Source organism: Dryobates pubescens, chromosome 33 (genome assembly GCF_014839835.1).
Source record: "Dryobates pubescens isolate bDryPub1 chromosome 33, bDryPub1.pri, whole genome shotgun sequence".
NCBI classification, from domain to species: domain Eukaryota; kingdom Metazoa; phylum Chordata; class Aves; order Piciformes; family Picidae; genus Dryobates; species Dryobates pubescens.
In genome coordinates, this window is record NC_071644.1 from 1,662,934 (window position 1) to 1,684,130 (window position 21,197).

General features: G+C 59.4%; 1 protein-coding gene across 1 annotated transcript in view; it reads left to right on the top strand.

Annotated features, from left to right (window-relative positions):
• The first annotated feature begins 7,122 nt into the window (after nt 1-7,122).
• Nucleotides 7,123-21,197, top strand: part of PLEKHM2 (pleckstrin homology and RUN domain containing M2) — a 41,436-nt gene continuing 27,361 nt past the window's right edge. Inside the window, exon 1 of the mRNA XM_054175758.1 lies at nt 7,123-7,258. Within this exon, the coding sequence (XP_054031733.1) occupies nt 7,199-7,258 (60 nt within the window). The 5' untranslated portion in view covers nt 7,123-7,198. The remainder of the gene's footprint in view (nt 7,259-21,197) is intronic.

The following is a 21,197-nucleotide window of genomic DNA, read 5'->3' on the forward strand; positions in this document are numbered from 1 at the left end:
GGTGGGTTTTTGTCCCTGCAGTGAGCACCTCAAATCAGCAGAAGCCTCCTCTGTAGAGGGTAGTGCTTAGGCTGGTACAGGAGGAGTCAGATCTCTGGAAGCCTTAGGAAACAGGAGATATCAGACCCAGTCCCATCCAGGTCTGGCTTTAGAGCCATTCCCATCCCTGCCTGGCTTTAGAGCCATTCCCGTCCAGGTCTGGCTTTAGAGCCATTCCCATCCAGGTCTGGCTTTGGAGCCATTCCCATCCAGGTCTGGCTTAAGAGCCATTCCCGTCCAGGTCTGGCTTTAGAGCCATTCCTGTCCAGGTCTGGCTTTGGAGCCATTCCCGTCCAGGTCTGGCTTTGGAGCCATTCCCGTCCAGGTCTGGCTTTGGAGCCATTCCCGTCCAGGTCTGGCTTTGGAGCCATTCCCACCCCTGCCTGGCTTTAGAGCCATTCCCATCCAGGTCTGGCTTTGGAGCCATTCCCACCCAGGTCTGGCTTTGGAGCCATTCCCATCCAGGTCTGGCTTTAGAGCCATTCCCATCCAGGTCTGGCTTTGGAGCCATTCCCATCCCTGTAAGGCCTTAGAGCCATTCCCATCCCTGTCTGGTCCACTGTCAAAAGCAGCAACAAGAGGGCTCCCAGCTCTTGGGTCCGGAGCATCCTCAGCCTGAGCAGCTGAATCTACTCCGGATTCACAGCGAGGTGGTGCTGGGAGCAGCTCCCACCCAGTGTGTAGATAGCAGCTGTGGGCTGGCCCTCAGGGGTGCACAAGAGCTGAATCTGTCCCCTGTAGCCTGTGGGTTCCTCTGCTGCCAGCTTCTTGAAGCAGCAGGTGGTAGCCACCCAAGGCTGTCCCCTTCTTGGCCATAGATTCTCTGTTCTTGGGGGTGGTTGCTCGTAGCCAGATGCAGCACTGCTGCTTTGCTGCAGCTGGGGGAGGCTCTGCTGGGGCCACATTTACTTAGCCTGCAGATACAGAACTTATGCTAGAGAAGCTTCAGAGCCTCAGCCAGTTTGCTTCAGCACTCAGATTTATTCCCTGCCAAACAGAAGTTTGGAACCTTTGCCCTCCTGCCAGAGCTGTCCTGAAGCATTTATCACTAGTGCTGGATCCTGCTGGGTAACTCTGTACCACTAGACACCCAGCCTGGTGCCCCCAAGCCAGCTGAGAAACCCTTGGCTGTGATCAGCACTCCCCAGCCTGGGGCTGCCAACCTCTTCATTGCAGAGCCTTCCTTTGCTGCTGAACTAGAGAATGATTTCTTTACTCTTTCTGTTGGAGCAAATGGGGGCAGTGGTGAGTGTTCAAGGTTGAAATAAAATGTGGTAGAAGATGCATTTAGTGAACCTTGTCTGAATGTTGTCTTCTGTTGTCAGCTGTCCGTGTGTCCTCTGCCGTGTGCACACATCCCCTCCCCCCCCAGCCTTCAGCCATCCCTTCGTGGGCTCTGCACTCAGCTGCCACACCAGGAGTTGTGTTGAAGCAGGGATGGCAGCTGGGGCAGCTCCTGGGCTAGAGCAGGGGCTGCAGTGAGCACCAGGAGCTGGTCAGGTTCCCAGGGAGCTGTGTGCCCTGCTCTAGACCAAGGCTCTGCACTCTCTTTCCCCCTTCCCATTCATCACTGCTCCAAGGTAGCATTGTCACAGCAGCTTAGCAAAACTCCTTCAGTCCTAGAGAGAATGAAGCAGCTCTGGGAAGGTGCTTCCTAAAGATGCCAGTGCCTGAAGGGGACCCTGCAGGTCTGCAGAGCTTGTTCCAGGTGTTCCCTGCAGCCCCCCTGGGCCTGTTCCCTGGCTGCTGTTGCTGAGCTGGGCTCTTGGCCTTGAGGACACTGAAGGGATTCACTTGGACTGTGGCTGTTTCTGTACAGGAGGCTCTGAGGGAGTTTTCTTAGTGCAATACCAACATCTGAAAGGTTCTGGGTGCAGGTAGCTCTGACAAGAGGGGCAAATGTGACCTGGTGACTGTCCCTGGCACCTTTACCTGGGACAGAGCTGAGCTGTGCTGCGTTACCCTGACAGCCTCTGCCTTGTTGCTGCTGCCTGTGTTCAGCTTTCTGTGGAGACCCTTGGCCTCCAGGACTGTTAACCATGGCCCTCCTAGAGACCTTCCCTTCTGTCTCTCCCCCTTGCTGTCTCCTCTACAGCAGCAATATTGAAGTGGGTTTGCTGAGCCCTTGCAGATAAGGTTTCTGCAAACACTCTGCCATCTACAGCAGGTCCCAGAGGTTTCTTCACCAGGCTTGGACTTCTTGTCTAAGGTGAATTCAGAGAGGGGACAGCAAGGGTTTGGGGTTGGTTTTTATTGCCTGCCCCTCCCAGAAGCCAGCCTGGGAAGTGGCTGCAGCAGCCAAGAGCTCTCTCCCTGCACTGTGCAGAGGAGGCTCAGCCCGTGGCGCCGGGGCTCACTCCTCGGCTGATGCTTTGCAGCCTCAAAGAGACTCCTGTGAGGCCCCTCGGGGGAATCACTACTCAGGAACCCTGCAGCTGGTTGCATTTGTGTCCTTTCCTCTCCTGGGCTGACCCTGCTGTGCTTGTCCTGAAGGGAGCAGTGGCTGTGGCAGCAGCCAAGGGAAGGTGGTTCTGCCCTAAGGGATGCACACTTGATTCTTTTCTCGATTTAATTCTTTGCTTTCTTTTCCTTTCCTTTCTTTTCTCTTCTTTTTTTTTTACTCTTGGGGGACTGTTTATCAACACAACTGCTGTGTAAAAACAAGAGAAATTTGATATTGAACAACAAAAAGAATAAACACTTTATCAGAATGCTGCTTGCTTGGTCTGTCTGCATTTCTGAGGGCACCCTCTCTGCACCCAGAGCCGCCTCTGCCTTTTGTCCCCAGAGATCACAGAGTTGCCTTCACCTCAGTGTGGCCAGCTGGAACAGAATAAATGGACAAGAAGGCTCCAGGGAGACCTTAGAGAAACCATCCAGTACCTGAAGGGGGCTACAGGAGAGCTGGGGAGGGACTTTGGACAAGGGCTGGGAGTCTGAGGTCTTTTCCAACCTTTTTGACTCTATGATGAGGACTTTGAGCTGGGAGAGGGGAGACTGAGACTGGAGAGGAGGAAGAAATTCTGTCCAATGAGGGTGGGGAGACTCTGGCACAGGCTGCCCAGGGAGGCTGTGGCTGTGCCCTGCCTGGAGGTGCTGAGGACCAGGCTGGAGAGGCCTTGAGCAGCCTGGGCTGGTGGGAGGTGTCCCTGCCCATGGCAGGGGGCTGGAGCTGGATGAGCTTTAAGGTCCTTCCAACCCAACCCATTCTGTGAATCTCTGACTCCCAGTTGCCAAGAGAACAAGCCTGAGAAGTTCATGGGAAGAGAGCTTCTGTGGGGCTATGGCATTCTTCAGGCAAGCCTCAGAGGTAGAAGAACAGCAGAGCACAGCACAAAGCTTGGCACCTGGCTGCAGCAAAGCACGGAGGAGGTGCACCTCCTGTCTCCTGCCAGCTGGGTGCAGAGGCTGCAGGCAGAGCAGAGGTGAGCATTGCATCATCCTGCTTCCTGCAGCAGCATAGCTCAGGGAACAGGCAGCAGCAGGAAGGTGACTGAGCTGTCACTCGTGGCTTGCACAGGGCCACTGCTTCAGGGCTCCTGTCTCTGCGGTCTGGAGGCTCCAGCACAGCTCTGGTGGTGCTTTGCCAAGGGAACCACTCTGGGGGCAGCTCTGTCACCAGGATGGGCTTTGGGAAATCCGCCTGGCCTGGCCCCAGCTCTCTGCTCAGCCTCTCCTTAGGGGTGAAGGATCCCCTGGGAAGCACGATCACCCCCCTGGGACATTGTCTGTAATGACAAGGTGCTGGTGACTGGCAGCACAAACCCTGAGTCACAGACAGGATGTGAGTGGTGCTGGGTGGCTGGAAGCCCTCAGCAGCAGCTGCCACAGAGGTGTCTCTTTTGGAGCCCCTTTGCTAGCAAATGGGAAGTGATGCAAACCCAACCCCCTTGTGCCTGGCTGTGGCCATGGAGCTGTGCTCCCAGGGCTGTGTGCTGCTCAGATGAGGGCCTGCTCCTTGCTGACCCCAATAAACCTCTGCTTCCTCCTGGGATTTTTGCTTTGTCCAGCCTGTGTTTAAGCTGCTGGCTCCTGAACTGTTTCTTGTGTCTCTTTAATCTCCTTCTGGCTGACTGAAGCGCCCTAGGACTGGGCTGCATGATAAGGTCTTGGATTGGGCACACTTAGCTGAGACACACCTCAGTGACTCACTCCTGCTGCCCTCCCAGCAGTGACAAGCCCCTGATGGCTCTGTGGGCAGTGCTCCTCCTGCCAACTTCGGGCTGGGGACGCTGAACAAGGAGTTAAAAGCCTCTCAGGAGGAGGGTAGGAAGCAGATGATGGTGTGCTGGGGGTGGGATGGCTCCTCCTGAGCTCGACCAGGGAGAATGGGAGCTGGCTGAACGCTGGGAGCAGGGAATTTCCCCATGGACATCCACACTTGTGTGCGTGGGGAGGGTGCTTCAAGGGATGACACAACCAACTTGTTGCACTTAAACAGAGGCTTGGGGCGTTGAAAGCATCCGGGGAAGCTGTAGGAGAGCAGGAAGTCTGCTGTGCTGTGGGGTTACCCAGGCTGCAGCTAGTGCCTGCAGAGCAGCGCAGCATGCAGGCAGCCGTGCCCCAGCTGTGCAGCTGCTTTGCTTTGCACCCTGGGCATGCCTCAAAGCCTGACACTGACCAGGAAGGAAGGAAACGGCACTGGAGCTGCTGGGCTTCCTTAAAGGGGCTGGCTGCAGATTGTTAGGGAGCAGGTCTGCATGTTTCAGGCCGCTCAGCAGCTCTCTCTGTGTTTTACTGAGGTCATTTCCCTCTCATCTCCCCCCTAGTGCAGCCCTGGGTGCTGAGACAGCTTCCCCTCCTTGCTGGGATCTCTCTCAGTGCAGCAGTTCTGCTTCTCCAGCTGGCTGGTGTGGAACTGAGAAACTAGAAGGAGCTTCATGATTTAGCCCAAGCCCAAGCTGTGCTCTGTTCCCTTCCCTGGGAGCTTCTCCCATAGTTTCCAAAGCTGCTAAACTGGCTGAGCCATTCCTGCCGCTGCAGGCTTGGCCTGATGTGCCTTCTCCACCCCAGTCCTTGCTCAGCTCTTCCTTTCCCTTCCCTGCCCTGCCAGCAGTTTGTTTCTGGAGGAAGGGGTTGGGAGAGGTGCAGGGAAAGTGCTCCTGAGGCCTGTTGGCTTTTCCTGGTTTAATTGCTTCTGACTTTCGCTTCCATTTTCAGTTCTCAGGGTAGAAAGTGGTGAGGGACAGCCCCAAAATTGGGGCCTTTCCCCTGGTGACTCTCAGGAAGAGACTTTATTGTTCATTTCAGCTTTTATTTCCCACCTCCACTAAGCCTCTGCAGCAGCTCCTGGCTCTGTCCTGTGCTGCCAAGTGGGGCTTGGGTTTGGGTTTCAGCAACACTTACCTGGACCAGTTTTGGGCTCCACGTTGCCACATCACCAAGCAGATGAAGCTTAGCAGAGAGATGGACTCATCTCAGGGGGTCCTGAAGCCCTCAGAGGTGGGGTGCCATGTGGACCCCCCCCTTTTTCCTTCACACTGATGAATATCCCTTTGAGGCTGGCTCCTGCCAGCTCCCCCTGGCACATCAAAGCCACACTCTGGGCCTTGGCTAGGAACCCTGGTGCCCCACCACAGGGCTTCTCCGTGGGCACCAACACTGTCATCCCCTCAGGGGGCTGTGGAGGGCCCAGTGCCATCTCCCCTTGTGTCCCCTCCCTGTACTCAATGCCTTCTCCCCCTCACATGCCCTCACTGGGTCATGAGGATCCCAAATGTCAACTCCTCAGCCACTCACTGAGGCCAGGGCCACGATGGACCCAAAGCTATCTCCCTTTATCCCACTCCCATCTTCCCCCACAACCCTTCACTGAACCCAGGGCTGTAGAAGATCCAGCACCACCCATCTCCCCTCACATCCTCCCTCATGTCCCTTCACTGTCCCCAGTCACATCTCTCCTTGTGTCTTCACACTGTGCCAGTGCCCTCTCACCTCATGTCCTCTCAGTGAACCCATGAGGGACCCAATGCCATCTCCCCTCCTCCCCTGACATCCCCTGCAGAGCCCAAGGCATCTCCCTCTTGGCTCCCAGCAGCATCTCCCTCTTGGCTCCCAGCTGGCTCATGAGAGACCCGATGCAATCTTCCCTCACTGTCTGCATGCCATCTCTCTTCATTGTCCCCATGCCATCTCCTCTCACTGCCCCCACTGCCATCTCCCCTCACTGTCCACTCATTGTCCCCAGTGCCATCTCTGCTCACTGTCCCCATTGCCATCTCCTCTCACTGTCCTCTCACTGTCCCCAGTGCCATCTCCTCTCACTGTCCTCTCACTGTCCCCAGTGCCATCTCTGCTCACTGTCCCCAGTGCCATCTCCACTCACTCTCCCCACTGCCATCTCCGCTCACTGTCCCCATTGCCATCTCCACTCACTGTCCTCTCACTGTCCTCACTGCCATCTCTGCTCACTGTCCCCACTGCCATCTCCGCTCACTGTCCTCACTGCCATCTCTGCTCACTGCCATCTCCCCTCACTGTCCTCTCACTGTCCCCAGTGCCATCTCCTCTCACTGTCCTCTCACTGTCCCCAGTGCCATCTCTGCTCACTGTCCCCAGTGCCATCTCCACTCACTCTCCCCACTGCCATCTCCACTCACTGTCCTCACTGCCATCTCCGCTCACTGTCCTCACTGCCATCTCTGCTCACTGCCATCTCCCCTCACTGTCCGCTCACTGTCCCCACTGCCATCTCCGCTCATTGTCCCCCCAGGAGCCGCCGGGGGCTCCTCCGCCGCCGTGCCCGCGGTCGCCATTCGTGCGGCAGGCGGCGGCTCCCCGGCGGGGCGGTCCCGGGTGCGGGTGCCGGGGGCGGGCAGCGCCGTTCCCCTCCCTCCCTGCCGCCTGACCTCAGTTCCTGGCGGCGCTGGGTGCCGGTCACGAGTGCGGTCCCCGCTCCGCTGCCGTCTCCCCGCGGGGCGTCCTTCCCCTCCGCGCCCGCCGCGGGGTCCCCGGCGCGGCCATGGAGCGCTGAGCCGCGGCCGGAGCCGCCACCCCGCAGCCGCCGGGGCCGGGGCCGGGCCGGGGCCGGGCCGGGGCAGCCGGCAGGACGGAGCCGGCCGGCGGGGGGCGGCGGGGCGGCGAGCGGGCCCGGCGGAGCGGCAGGCGCTCGGCCTGCGCCGGGCGGGCGAAGCGGCGAGCGGCGGCGGCGGGCGGCGCCATGGAGCCGGCGGAGGTGAAGGATCGCATCCTGGAGAACATCTCCCTCTCCGTCAAGAAGGTGGGAGGCGAGCGCTGGGCTGCGCTGCGGGGCTGCCCCTGCGGGCACCGCGCAGCCCCTGCCGGCGCCGCGGGGCTGCTGCCCACCCCCGAGCAGCCGGCGCCGCGGGGCCGGGCACGGCGCTGGGCACCCCCGTGCCGGGGCTGTGGGCGCTCTGTGGAGGGGCCGCGGGCCTGGGGACAGCTCCTGGGACAGATTTAGGGAACCCTTCTGCAAGGGCTGTGGGCCTGGGGACTGCCTGTGGCCGGGGGACGCTCCCGAGGACCCCCCCAGACACACAGCATCGGCAGAGATGTGAGGGTGGGAAGGGTCCCTAGGGAGCCCTCCACACGCAAGGCAGAGGGCTGGGGACACCCCAGGGGCACTGGGGGCTCTCTGGGCCGGGAGTGTTGGGGTCAAGGACACTCTGCCATGCTGTGTGGCAGAGGCAGAGGACATCCTTCGGTGTTCTGCGTGGGTGTGAGGATGTCCCTTGCCCCCCTGTGCTGGGGCTGTGAGGTTGGAGGCAGCGTTATTGGGGGTTTTTTGGTTCCTTTGAGACATCCTTTGTGCCCTGGGCCACCCCAGAGGCCCCCCTGGGGGTGTATGGAGTCACCCTCTGCCCCAGCCTGCCAAAGGGACGCTGCCAGGGTCACCCCCAGGAACCTCCATCTCTGCTGCTCAAGTGTGGTTCCCCCTGAGCTTCCTCATTTTTGAAGGGTTTCTGTCTCCTGTGGTCAGGACCTGGGAGGGGTCCTGGGGTGGATTCTTCTTCCTAGGGCTGTACCATGAGTGGATCTGGAGGAGTCCAGTGTGAAACCCTCTTTCCAGAGGTCTTCCCTCTGTGCCCTGGTCTGAGCCCTCAAAACGAGGGCTCTGAGGGTGCTTTGCTTCACAGCTCATCCCCCACCTCGTCCCTCTGCTTGCCCCTCAGCTTCAGCTGCTGGTGAGGTGCTTCCCTGGTGGGGAGCATCTGCATGCTGGCACCAAGGGCAGCAGGGTGCTGGAGCCTGTTGGGGGTGGTTGCAGGAGTGAGCTGTAAGGAGGTCCTGCTCCAGCCCTGCTTCAGGAAGAGCACAGCAGCGCTGCTGGAGGAGCTGGAGAGGCTCTTCCAGTTTTCACCCCGAGTGTTGGGCAGAAGGAAGCTTTCTGGACTCTGATCTTGCCCCACTTGGATTTCTGCTGCCTTATGGACTGGAAGTTTTCCTGTGGTCTGCAGTGTGTCCTGACACAGATCCAGCCATGGAAACCTGCCTTCTGAGGACCATCACAAGTGAATCCCCAGCACTGTGAAGGAAGCAATGGCCTGGCAATGCCTCTGGGATGCAGGATGGATGTGCAAACCTCTCCCAGCCCCTTCTGTCCCATGGATCACTGTGCTCTGGTCTCCCACCTGTCTGTGAGGGAAGATGAAGGATTACCTTTTATCTGCCTGGCAATCAGCAGAGGTTCCACCTGCTCCCAGCTCTGTTACAACACTGCTGCACTGCTGCCTCGGTTTCCCCATAAGGATCTAGGCCTTCCCAGCTGGGATTGGTTGGATGTCATTTGCTTGCACTCAGGAAGTCCTTGGAGGGTCCCTCTTGGAGATGCTCTGGAATCAGCCTGGTGGTGGTTTTGTTACCCTGCTCCAACAGGACTCAGCTGCAGCTCTGCCAGCCCACCTCTGCCCTGCCCCAAGGCTCTGCCAGCCCACCTCTGCCCTGCCCCAAGGCTCTGCCAGCACACCTCTGCCCTGCCCCAGGCTCTGCCAGCCCACCTCTGCCCTGCCCCAGGCGCTGCCAGCCCACCTCTGCCCTGCCCCAGGCTCTGCCAGCCCACCTCTGCCCTGCCCCAGGCTCTGCCAGCCCACCTCTGCCCTGCCCTGCCCCAGGCTCTGCCAGCCCACCTCTGCCCTGCCCCAGGCTCTGCCAGCCCACCTCTGCCCTGCCCTGCCCCAGGCTCTGCCAGCCCACCTCTGCCCTGCCCCAGGCTCTGCCAGCACACCTCTGCCGTGCCCCAGGCTCTGCCAGCACACCTCTGCCCTGCCCCAGGCTCTGCCAGCCCACCTCTGCCCTGCCCCAGGCTCTGCCAGCCCACCTCTGCCCTGCCCCAAGGCTCTGCCAGCCCACCTCTGCCCTGCCCCAGGCTCTGCCAGCCCACCTCTGCCCTGCCCCAGGCTCTGCCAGCCCACCTCTGCCCTGCCCCAGGCTCTGCCAGCCCACCTCTGCCCTGCCCTGCCCCAGGCTCTGCCAGCCCACCTCTGCCCTGCCCCAGGCTCTGCCAGCCCACCTCTGCCCTGCCCCAAGGCTCTGCCAGCCCACCTCTGCCCTGCCCCAGGCTCTGCCAGCCCACCTCTGCCCTGCCCCAGGCTCTGCCAGCCCACCTCTGCCCTGCCCCAGGCTCTGCCAGCCCACCTCTGCCCTGCTCCAGCTCCTCTCTTGGTCCAGCAGTGAAGAGGGATTTGGGCAATTTTCAGCCCTGCTTCTGTTGCTCTCTCCTGCAGCTCAGGGTGGGATCCTGTGTGAGGCTTCAGCCTGCTGGACCCAGCCCAGTGAAGCCAAGCTCAGGGTGAAAGCCCAGCCCTGGCACACCTCTGCTTTCCCCCCCTGGGTTCAGTTCTCCTTCCTCAGGGACATCACTCCCCTTCAGCTGATTTTTGCCCACACTTGCCTAGCTCCAGCCCCCAGGCCCCTCAGACTTCTCCTTTTGCCTGTGTTTGTGGGAAGAGGAAGGTGGTAGGTTAGGGGAGCAGGTGCAGCCCTCCCACACCCCAGCTGCCTGCTGGGAAACCCTGCTCCTGTTCCTCCTCCTCTCCCCACCTCAGGCTCTGGCTTGACTGCCTCCTTGTTGCTGGGGTTGTGTCATGGGGTGTGGAGGAGTTTTCCAAGCATCTCACCTCTGATTTCAAAACCTTCCTGGCTGGGTAGCTTGCTTGCTCCTTACTTGTGCTCTTAAAGGCTTGAGGCTTTGGATGTTCTGAGGACAAGGACTTGAGGGTGCTGGGGGTGGTGAAAAGGTGGACATGAGCCCCAGCCATGTCCTGGGCTGAGCCCCAGCAGTGTGGGCAGCAGGGGCAGGGAGGGGATTCTGCCCCAGTGCTCTGCTGAGACCTCCCCTGCAGGGCTGGGGCAGCTCAGGAGCCCTCAGCACAGACAGGGACCTGCTGGAGCAGGGCCAGAGGAGGCCACAGCAGTGCTGGCAGGGCTGGAAGCCCTCTGCTGGGAGGCCAGGCTGGGAGGGTTGGGGTTGTTCAGCATGGAGAAGAGAAGGCTCCAGGGAGACCTTCAGGGCAATGGCTTTGAGGTGGAAGAGGGGAAGTTGAGACTGGAGATGAGGAAGAAAATGTTGAGAGTGAGGCTGGGGAGACTCTGGCACAGGCTGCCCAGGGAGGCTGTGGCTGTCCCCTGCCTGGAGGTGTTGAAGGCCAGGCTGGATGAGGCCCTGAGCAGCCTGGGCTGGGGGCAGGTGTCCCTGCCCATGGCAGGGGGTTGGAGCTGGGTGATCCCCAAGGTCCCTTCCAACCCAACCCATTCCATGAGTCTATCTATGACAGCTCTGCCCTGGTCAGGTACTTCACCCATGCCTCAAGAGACCAGTGGCAGCTTTGGCACTGTCTGCAGAGCAGTGAGATCAAGATGAGGCAGAACATCTGGCTGGGACAAAGCTGCCCCCTCCAGCTGGAGGGGTCTGGGGGCTGCTGCTCTTGCTGCCTTCAGGAGAGTTGGGATTGCTCAGTGCTGGTGAGCTCTGTCCCCACATCCAGTTCCAGCACACAGCCAGGGCAATGGTGAGTGTGGGGATGATTTCCCACCTAGAGCTGGTCCTCTCTGCCCCCCCTGGGAGGCAGAAGTGAAGTGAGAGGGCAGAGCTCTGATTCCATGGGCAGTGTGATGCCATGGAGCTCACAGCTCTGCAGTCTGCTCACCAAATGGTCCTCTCCTCTTTCCCAGCCTGTGCTCCCTCACCCTGTGTTCTGCTAAGAGTGCTGGGCTCTGGCACACATCCCTGGGCAGACTGAACAAATCAGGGCTTTACTGAAGCAGCAGGCTGGAGATGGGCACTCAGTGGGCATTCAGCCCTCCCTGTGCCTCCTCTCCCAGTGCAGTGCAGATCTGAAGTGCTCCTTTTGCTTCTTGGTTTCCTCTCCCTGGTATCAGGGGAGGGAGTGAGAGGAGACAGCCTGGAACTGCACCAGGGGAGGTTTAGGTTGGACAAGAGGAACAATTTCTGTCCTGCAGAAGTGGTCAGGGCTTGGAACAGGCTGCCCAGGGAGGTGGTGGAGTTCCCATCCCTGGGGGTGCTCAAGAATCATAGAACTGTTAGGTTTGGAAGAGACCTCAAGGCTCAGCCAGCTCCAACCCCCTGCCATGGGCAGGGACACCTCACACCACAGCAGGTTGCTCACAGCCACCTCCAGCCTGGCTGCAAACACCTCCAGGCAGGAGGCTTCCACCACCTCCCTGGGCAGCCTGTGCCAGGCTCTCACCACCCTCCTGGGGAACAACTTCTTCCTCACAGCCAATCTCAATCTCCCCACTTCTACTTCTGCTCCATCCCCCCCAGTCCTATCCCTCCCTGACACCCTCAGAAGTCCCTCCCCAGCTTTCCTGGAGCCCCCTGCAGATCCTGGAAGGCCACAATGAGGTCTCCTGGGAGCCTTCTCCTCTCCAGCCTGCACAACCCCAACTCTCTCAGGCTGTGCTCACAGCAGAGCAGCTCCAGCCCTCTGCTCCTCCTCGTGGCCCTGCTCTGGACACCTTCCAGCACCTCCAGAGCCTTCCTGTAATAGGGGCTCCAGAACCTGTGGCCATGGCACTTGGGGGCCACGGTTTAGTGGCCATGGAGGTGCTAGGTCAGCAGTTGGATTTGATGAGCTTTGATGATTCTTCCAACCCAACCAGCTGTGTGATTCTGTGATCACACTGAATGTGGCAGCAGAGGGCTGAGAGCTGCCTCTTGGTGCTTCCCAGTTCCTTCTCCTGCTGTGCTAAGCATGCTGGAAGAGGCAGCAGCTTTGTGTCCAGCCTAGGCCAAGCATCTCCTGACAGCTAAGAGCTGCCAGAGCTGATCCTGCTAGTGCAGATGTTTTGTGCTCTCTGTTTGGATCCCCATGCCCTCCTGCACATGGCAGTGGCTATGGGGAGGTTCACAGAACCCAGCCTGCTGGAGACCTCCAGGCTCACCCAGTCCAACCCTCAGCCCAGCACTGCAGGGTCACCACCAGACCCTCAAGGCCCTCCTTGAACACCCCCAGGGATGGGGACTGCCCTGGGCAGCACATCCCAATGGCTGAGATCCCTTCCAGTGCAGAACTGCTTCCTGAGCCCCATCCTGAGCCTGCCCTGGGGCAGCTTGGAACCATCTCCTCTGGTGCTGTCCCTTGGCACCCAGGGCACTGCTGTCCTGCTCCTGATCAGGTGGTGGAAATGCAGACTCCTTGGAGCTCCCTGCTGGCAGTTCCAGCTGCTCAGTGTGGGAGCTCAGAAGCCAGGCTCTGGGGGGAGCTTTTCTTGGGTTTTGAGGCTTTCCTCCTGGCTTTGAAGGACAAATTCTGCCCCCAGCTCTGAGCAGCTGCCCCTTGGTGCATGGCAGTCAGGTGGAGCAGTGCTTTGTGCTGGTGCTGCAGGAGCTGCTGCCAGCAGCCTGCCTCTGCTGGCTGCATGCAGGGCCTGGGGAAGGCTTCTGCTTCCCCACAGTGCTTTAGTGTGCCCTTCCTGCCTCTCTTCAGCTCAGGGTTTTAGCCCAGTGCCACTGAAGTGCCTTGGCAGGCTCCCAGGCTCCCTCAGCTCTGCCTTGCAGCATCTCTGCTTCCCCTGCATGGCAAGGGAGGGTGGGTCTGGGGAGGGCTCAGTGCCCCCATGTCCTGGAGAGGAGCAGGGAGCCCTGGAGTGGAGCATCCCTCAGATCATGTGGGGAATGTGCCCAGCCCAGCCAGGTGGATTTATTGAGCCCAGCTGCTGTGGCAGGGGGGGAGCAGCTCTGGAGATGTGAAACAGGCAGGGAGCAGCTCTCCTGCTTCCCTCTGAGGGACACCTCTCTGGCTCAGAGACCACAGTGGGGGTTATTTACCTCCACCAGAGTGCTTCCTCTCACTCCTGTTTGCTCCTGGCCACATCTCTTGCTGCAGCAGGGATCGATGTTGCCGTGCCCTTGGCACTCCTCTGTGCCCCTCACCACGGGCAGCAGCTCTGCCAGCCCTCCAGGAGCCTGTGGCTGGAGCTGGCAGCAGGCTGATGGAGCTCCTAGGTCAGCCACACAGTGGCCCAAGTGGCACTCAGCCTGTGAACACTTGCAGGGCTGCCACTGTCTGCTGGGGGCTGTCTGAGGGCTCTGCCACCCCCTGGTGAGCAGACAGAGCTGTTTGCTGAGGGCACAGCTGGGGGTTCCTTGGCTTCCTTGAGCATGTTTATCTCTCTGGAAGTTCCTGCTGCCTCAGCCTGGCACAAATCTGCTGCTGGACTCACTGCTCTTGGAGGCCTTTTCCAAATGGAATGATTCTGTGCTGGGATTTGCCTGCCCCATCTCTTTCTGGGGCTGCTTGTGCTCCTGCCAGCCCTGTGCCTGCTCTGCCTGGGGCTGTAGCTGTTGGCTGTGTTTTGTTTTGGAGGGATGCTGGCAAAGGAACCATCCTTGGAAGGTGGTGGCACATCCAGAGCACTGCATCCAGCTCTGGTGCCCCCAGCACAGGAGGGACCTGGGACTGCTGGAGCAGGGCCAGAGGAGGCCACAAAGATGATCAGAGGGCTGCAGAATCTCCTCTGTGGGGACAGGCTGGGAGAGCTGGGGCTGTGCAGCCTGGAGAAGGCTCCAGGGAGACCTCAGAGCAGCCTTCCAGGACCTCAAGGGGCTCCAGGAGAGCTGGGGAAGGACTCTGGACAAGGGCTGGGAGTGCCAGGATGAGGACAATGGCTTTGAGCTGGGAGAGGGGAGACTGAGACTGGAGGTGAGGAAGAAATTGTTGAGAGTGAGGCTGGGGAGACTCTGGCACAGGCTGCCCAGGGAGGCTGTGGCTGTGCCCTGCCTGGAGGTGTTCAGGGCCAGGCTGGATGAGGCCCTGAGCAGCCTGGGCTGGGGGGAGGTGTCCCTGCCCATGGAACCTGAAGGTCCCTTCCAACCTGAGCCCAAAAGACCCAAAGCTCTCAAAGGGCCCTTCCAGCCCAACCCATTCTATGAGTCTGTGGCTCCACAGCTGCAGGGGATAGGATGCTGTGGGTACCAGGCTGATGTTGGTCTCTTCATGCCCATTTCTCAGCACCAGCTGTGGATCTGCTGGAGGTCCAGGCTGTGACAGCCTTCTGGGGAGGAAAAAAGATCCCACTTGCTGTCCAGCCACTGAGCCAAAGCATTTGGCTGGGAGAGCAGCTGGGATGGGAGGCTGCATTTTGGCAGTGGGGTTCAGAGGAGGAGGTGAAGCACTTCAGCCTCCACTTGCACAATTTCAGCTGAGTGATTTCAGCTTTCTCCACTCCTGATGTCCTGCTCCAGAAGGCTCTCACAGCTTTGGGTCTTTTGGGTTTGGCTTGGAAGGGACCTTCAAGCTGCAAGCCCCTGGAGTGTGTGGGGAAGGCCACTGGACCCCGGTGAGGGGTGCTGGGGGGTGGGGGAGCTGGGCACTGAGGCTGCTGCTGCTGCTTGGGAAGCTGCTTGTGAGAAGTGCTGAGTCAGCTCAGAAGTGTGCAGCCTGCAAAGCATCCAGCTGGAGCTGAGGAGTTATGTAAGTGCACAGGAGGGAGCAGCAGCCCTGCCCTGCAGCCCAGCCTGGGGGGCAGAGCACAGGGAGCTTCCCAGGCCCAGGGCTTCAGCCTCCTCCTCACCCATTTGCTGCTGAATGCCTTCACTCCTCTCAGCAGGCAGGGGAGTGCTGCTTCTCTGTCTGCTCTCTCCCTTCCCACTGCCTCATCACTTGCCTGGGACAAGCTCAGTCCCCTGCCACCTTTTGTAGTGCCCCCTGGGGAGCTCCAGGCTTGCTCCTGAGGTTGCTGAGCAGCCCCACACTGAGACCCAAGACCCAGAGCTGGCTTCCTGACCAGCAGCTGAACAGGAGCCAGCAGTGTGCCCAGGGGGCCAAGAAGGCCAAGGGCATCCTGGCCTGGGTCAGGAAGAGTGTGGCCAGCAGGAGCAGGGAAGTCCTCGTGCCCTGTGCTCAGCACTGCTTAGGCCACACCTGGAGTCCTGTGTCCAGTTCTGGGCTCCTCAGTTGAAGAAGGACATTGAGAGACTTGGAGGTGTCCAGAGAAGGGCAACAGAGCTGGGGAGGGGTCTGGAGCACAGCCCTGGGAGGAGAGGCTGAGGGAGCTGGGGTTGCTTAGCCTGGAGCAGAGGAGGCTCAGGGGAGACCTTCTTGCTCTCTGCAACTCCCTGAAGGGAGGTTGGAGCCAGCTGGGGGTTGGGCTCTTCTGCCAGGCAGGCAGCCAGCCCCAGAACAAGAGGACACAGTCTCAAGCTGTGCCAGGGGAGGTTTAGGCCGGAGGTGAGGAGAAAGTTCTTCCCAGCAAGAGAGATTGGCCCTTGGGATGTGCTGCCCAGGGAGGTGGTGGAGTCCCCATCCCTGGAGGTGTTCAAGAGGGGATTGGATGTGGCCCTTGGTGCCATGGTTGAGTTGATCAGATGGTGCTGGGTGAGAGGTTGGACTGGATGATCTCAAAGGTCTTTTCCAACCTGGTTAATTCCTATTCTATTCTATTCTATTCTATTCTATTCTATTCTATTCTATTCTATTCTATTCCATTCCATTCCATTCCATTCCATTCCATTCCATTCCATTCCATTCCATTTATTCCATTCCATTCCATTCCATTCCATTCCATTCCATTCCATTCCATTCCATTCCATTCCATTCCATTCCATTCTATGCTATTCTGCCACCTTGCCAGCCAGCTTTGCAGGGTGTGTGCAGAGGGAGCTGTGTGGCTTTGCTCTTGCTGCAGAGGGTTGTCCTGGCTGGCTGTGCCACCATCCTTGTCCACTTCTGCAGCCTGGTGGAAAAAGCAAGGGCTGGGAGCAGGCCTGGGAAGGTGGTGGAGTGTGGAGAAGGAGTTGCATCTCCAGCTGCCTGCCTGGATGGCTCCTGAAATACTGCCCTCACAGAGAGCCTCCTCCTTGATAGCTTGGAGAAGGTCTTTCCAGCTGAGGAAGATGAGGGAGGAAGGGCTGGAACTGAGGAAGGGAAAATGCTGCTGCAGTTTGTGTTATGCTCTAGCTGCTGGCTTGCTGCTCTGAGGTCTGACTTGGGTCTGCAGCCTGGGCAGAGCCCTCAGCAGTCCAGCAGGCCATGTGCTGTGGGTGGAGAGCAGCTTTGGAAGGCCCTCTGCCCTTCCCCAGGGCAGGGAGCTGGAGGGGTGCAGAGGGTGCCCAGCTGGGCTGCTTGATTTTCTTTCCCCACATTTGTCCTGCCAGGGAAATGCCAAGCAGAAGTTGGTGGTGGAAGCATCTGCAGGGCAGAGTAGAGATGGAGACTTGGTTGGGTCATGGCCAGCTGTGAACAGGTCAGGTCATGAAACTTGGAATCTTCTATGGGGGAGAGGCTGCCCAGGAGCAGGCAGGGTGAGACTGCAGCACAGAAGGCCAAGGGCAGCCTGGGCTGCATCCAAAGCAGCATTGCCAGAGAGCCAGAGAGGGGATTCTGGCACTGGGCTCTGCTCTGGGGAGACCTCACCTGCAGGGCTGTGTGCAGGGCTGCAGCCCTCAGCACAGGAAGGACCTGGAGCTGATGGAGAGGGTTCAGAGGAGGCCAGGAAAATGCTCAGGGGGTTGGAGCTCTGCTAGGACAGGCTGAGGGAGCTGGGGCTGTGCAGCCTGGGGAAGAGAAGGCTCCAGGGAGACCTAGCAGCAGCCTGCCAGTGCCTGAGGGGGCTACAGGAATGATGGAGAGAGACTGCTTGCAAAGGCCTGCAGGGACAGGACCAGGGCCAGTGGCTTTAAGCTGGAGAAGAGCAGATTTAGTCTGGATGTTAGGAACAAGTTCTTTACTATGAGGGTAGTGGAACACTGGAACAGGTTGCCCAGGGAGGTGCTTGAGGCTCCTTCCCTGGAGATACCCAAGGTGAGGCTGGATGAGGCCCTGGGCAGCCTGCTCCAGCTGGGGATGTCCCTGCTGGCTGCAGGGGGTTGGACTGGATGAGCTTTGGAGCTCCCTTCTGGCCTGGACCTTTCCATGATTCCATGAATAAGGCTTTTAAGATGCTGGAGAGGATTCAAAGGGCAGCCACAAGGATTGGATTGGGAGGCTGGACTTCCCAGTGTGGCTGCTGGGTTGTCCCTTGGCATCTCTTGCAGCACTGCAGCTCCAGAGCTGGGTCTGGGAGCTCTGTGCTGCTGCAGCTGTGCAGGGCTCAGCCCTGGTGCCTGCTGGCACAGGGGGTGGTGCAGCACTGCAGCTCCAGAGCTGGGTCTGGGAGCTCTGTGCTGCTGCAGCTGTGCAGGGCTCAGCCCTGGTGCCTGCTGGCACAGGGGGTGGTGCAGCACTGCAGCAAGCAGCAGGCTCCTGGTGGATAAAGAGCAATCAAATGCACCTTCAGCTGCTGGGGGTGGGCTGTGACTTTAGGAGCACCAGCCCCAGGTCCCCCTCAGTGCAAAGCCTGTTCCCTTCTGCCCTGCTCTCAGGTGTGGGTAATTCAGCAGCCTCCACTGGCTGAGGCTTTGCAGCCTGCTCACCCAGGCAGGTTGTGTCCCACGCTGGCACAACACTCAGAGCCAGCTGGAGCTGCAGTGTGGCCTAGGTGGATGCTGGAGATGCCTCCTTGCATGCCAGTGGTGCTTATTTTGGCCACAGGAATGTCTCTAAATAGCCCTGGGCCGGGCTGGAGGCCTGGCCTGGGTTGGATGTTCCATAGGGAATTGATTAAACCTGAAAGGACCCAACCCAAAAATCCACCAAAGGCCAAAGACATCAGTGCTGGGGGCATGGGATGGGCTGGCTTGGAAGGGACCTTCAGCATCATCCAGTCCCAGCCCCCTGCCATGGGCAGGGACACCTGCCCCCAGCCCAGGCTGCTCAGGGCCTCATCCAGCCTGGCCCTCAGCACCCCCAGGCAGGGCACAGCCACAGCCTCCCTGGGCAGCCTGTGCCAGAGTCTCCCCAGCCTCACTCTCAACAATTCCTTCCTCACCTCCAGTCTCAGTCTCCTCTCTCCCAGCTCAGAGCCATTGTCCTCATCCTGTCCCTCCCAGCCCTTGTCCAGAGTCCCTCCCCAGCTCTCCTGGAGCCCTTCAGGTGCTGGAAGGCTGCTCTGAGCTCTCCCTGGAGCCTTCTCCAGGCTGCACAGCCCCAGCTCTCCCAGCCTGGCCTCACAGTGGAGGTTCTGCAGCCTCTGATCATCTTTGTGGCCTCCTCTGACCCTGCTCCAGCAGTTCCATGTCCTTGTGCTGGGGGCCTCCAAGTCCTGCATGTGAGCCAGGCCAGCTGGCTTTGGAGCTGAGAGGAGCCAAGGGGAAGAGCATCCCTCCAGAAGCTCTGGAGCTGCCCAGGGGCACATGTGGTGAATGCCTTTTAAGCCTATTTCTGGCCTCCCTCCTGATCTCCCCTGGCTCCAGCTCAGCTCTGTGCTCAGGCAGCTGCTTTGTGGATGCTTCCCCAAGCTTGGTCAGCACCTCCCAAACAGGTCCATCTGCCAGGCTGTGGCTGGGGAGGGGCTGGCTCCATGTTACCCATCCCTGGTTTGTAGGGATTCAAGGGAGAGGAGGAAGCACTCCATGGAGATGCCACTGAGGCTGGGGAGGGGTCTGGAGCACAGCCCTGGGAGCAGAGGCTGAGGGAGCTGGGGTTGCTTAGCCTGCAGAAGAGGAGGCTCAGGGGAGACCTTCTTGCTCTCTGCAACTCCCTGCAGGGAGGTTGGAGCTAGGTGGGGGTTGGGCTCTTCTCCCAGGCACCCAGCCCCAGAACAAGAGGACACAGTCTCAAGCTGTGCCAGGGGAGGTTTGGGTTGGCTGTTAGGAATTCTTCCCAGAGAGAGAGATTGGCCATGGGAATGTGCTGCCCAGGGAGGTGGTGGAGTCCCCATCAGTGGAGGCTGAAGAAGAGCCTGGCTGAGGCCCTTGGTGCCATGGTTGAGTTGATCAGATGGTGCTGGGGGAGAGGTTGGACTGGATGAGCTCTGAGCTCTTTTCCAACCTGGTTGATTCCATTCCATTCCATTCCATTCCATTCCATTCCATTCCATTCCATTCCATTCCACTCCACTCCATTCCACTCCATTCCACTCCACTCTACCCTACCCTACCCTATTCTATTCCATTCCACTCCACTCCACTCCACTCCATTCCATTCCATTCCATTCCATTCCATTCCATTCCATTCCATTCCATTCCACCCTACCCTACCCTACCCTACCCTACCCTACCCTACCCTACCCTACCCTATTCTATTCTATTCTATTCTAATTCTAATTCCATTCCATTCCATTCCATTCCATTCCATTCCATTCCACTCCACTCTACCCTACCCTACCCTACCCTACCCTACCCTACCCTACCCTATTCTATTCTATTCCACTCCATTCCACTCCATTCCATTCCATTCCATTCCATTCCATTCCATTCCATTCCATTCCACCCTACCCTATTCTATTCTATTCTATTCTATTCTATTCTATTCCATTCCACTCCATTCCATTCCACTCCACTCCACTCCACTCTACCCTACCCTATCCTACCCTATTCTATTCCATTCCATTCCATTCCATTCCATTCCATTCTGGGCATAGTGCAAGTCCCTGGGATACTCCCAGGGCAGTGCCACCTGGTGAAGGTCAGGCCCTGGGTCTGTCCCTGCTCTGTGCCTCTGGCCCAGGGTGCTCACAGTCAGCACTGAGAGCTTTGCAGCAGGGTGGATCTTGGAGCAGCCCAGCAGGCTGGCTTGTGCAAGAGGAGTTTGTTGCCCAGCTGGGAATGCTCCTGCCCTGTACCTTTCCTCTCTTCTTCCCAAGCCCCAAACACCTCCCCAGCAGCTTTTGCAAGGCACAGCCCTTCACCACCCTGGCCCCAGGGATGTCTCCACCCAGGAGATCCCAAGGCTTGTCCTGTCTTGCCTCCTCCCTGGACATGTGAGAGCTCAGCAGGGATTTGCCTGCCCCATCTCTGCTGCTTGTGCTCCTGCCAGCCCTGTGCCTGCTCTGCCTGGGGCTGTAGCTGTTGGCTGTGTTTTGTTTTGGAGGGATGCTGGCAAAGGAACCATCCTTGGAAGGTGGTGGCACATCCAGAGCACTGCATCCAACTCTGGTGCCCCCAGCACAGGAGGGACCTGGGACTGCTGGAGCAGGGCCAGAGGAGGCCACAGAGATGATCAGAGGGCTGCAGAACCTCCTCTGTGGGGACAGGCTGGGAGAGCTGGGGCTGTGCAGCCTGGGGAAGGCTCCAGGGAGAGCTCAGAGCAGCTTCCAGGACCTGAAGGGCTCCAGGAGAGCTGGGGAGGGACTCTGGACAAGGGCTGGGAGGGACAGGGTGAGGACAATGGCTTTGAGCTGGGAGAGGAGAGATTGAGACTGGAGATGGGGAAGAGATTGTTGAGAGTGAGGCTGGGGAGACTCTGGCACAGGCTGCCCAGGGAGGCTGTGGCTGTGCCCTGCCTGGAGGTGCTGAGGGCCAGGCTGGATGAGGCCCTGAGCAGCCTGGGCTGGGGGGAGGTGTCCCTGCCCATGGCAGGGGGCTGGAGCTGGCTGAGCTTTGAGCTCCCTTCCAAGCCAAGCCACTCCATGGATCTTTGTCCCTGGAGGCAGCAGCCAGCCCTCAGTGCACTTCCCCTGGGCAGCAGCTGCTGGGATGCTGTGACTCAGAGCACCCAAAGGCAGCCCCAGAGCTGCTGAGTGCAGGGTTCCTGCTCACAGGGCCCCACATGCTCAGGGCTGCTCTCACCCCTGTGAGCAGAGCCTGGGCACACAGCTTGGCCTCTGCCTGCTGCTGGCTCAGGCTGGAGCCCCTCAGGGTGGGCTTGCTCTGGCTGTTGCTGTGGGGCTGGGATTTGCAGCAGGCTGCCTGGGCAGGG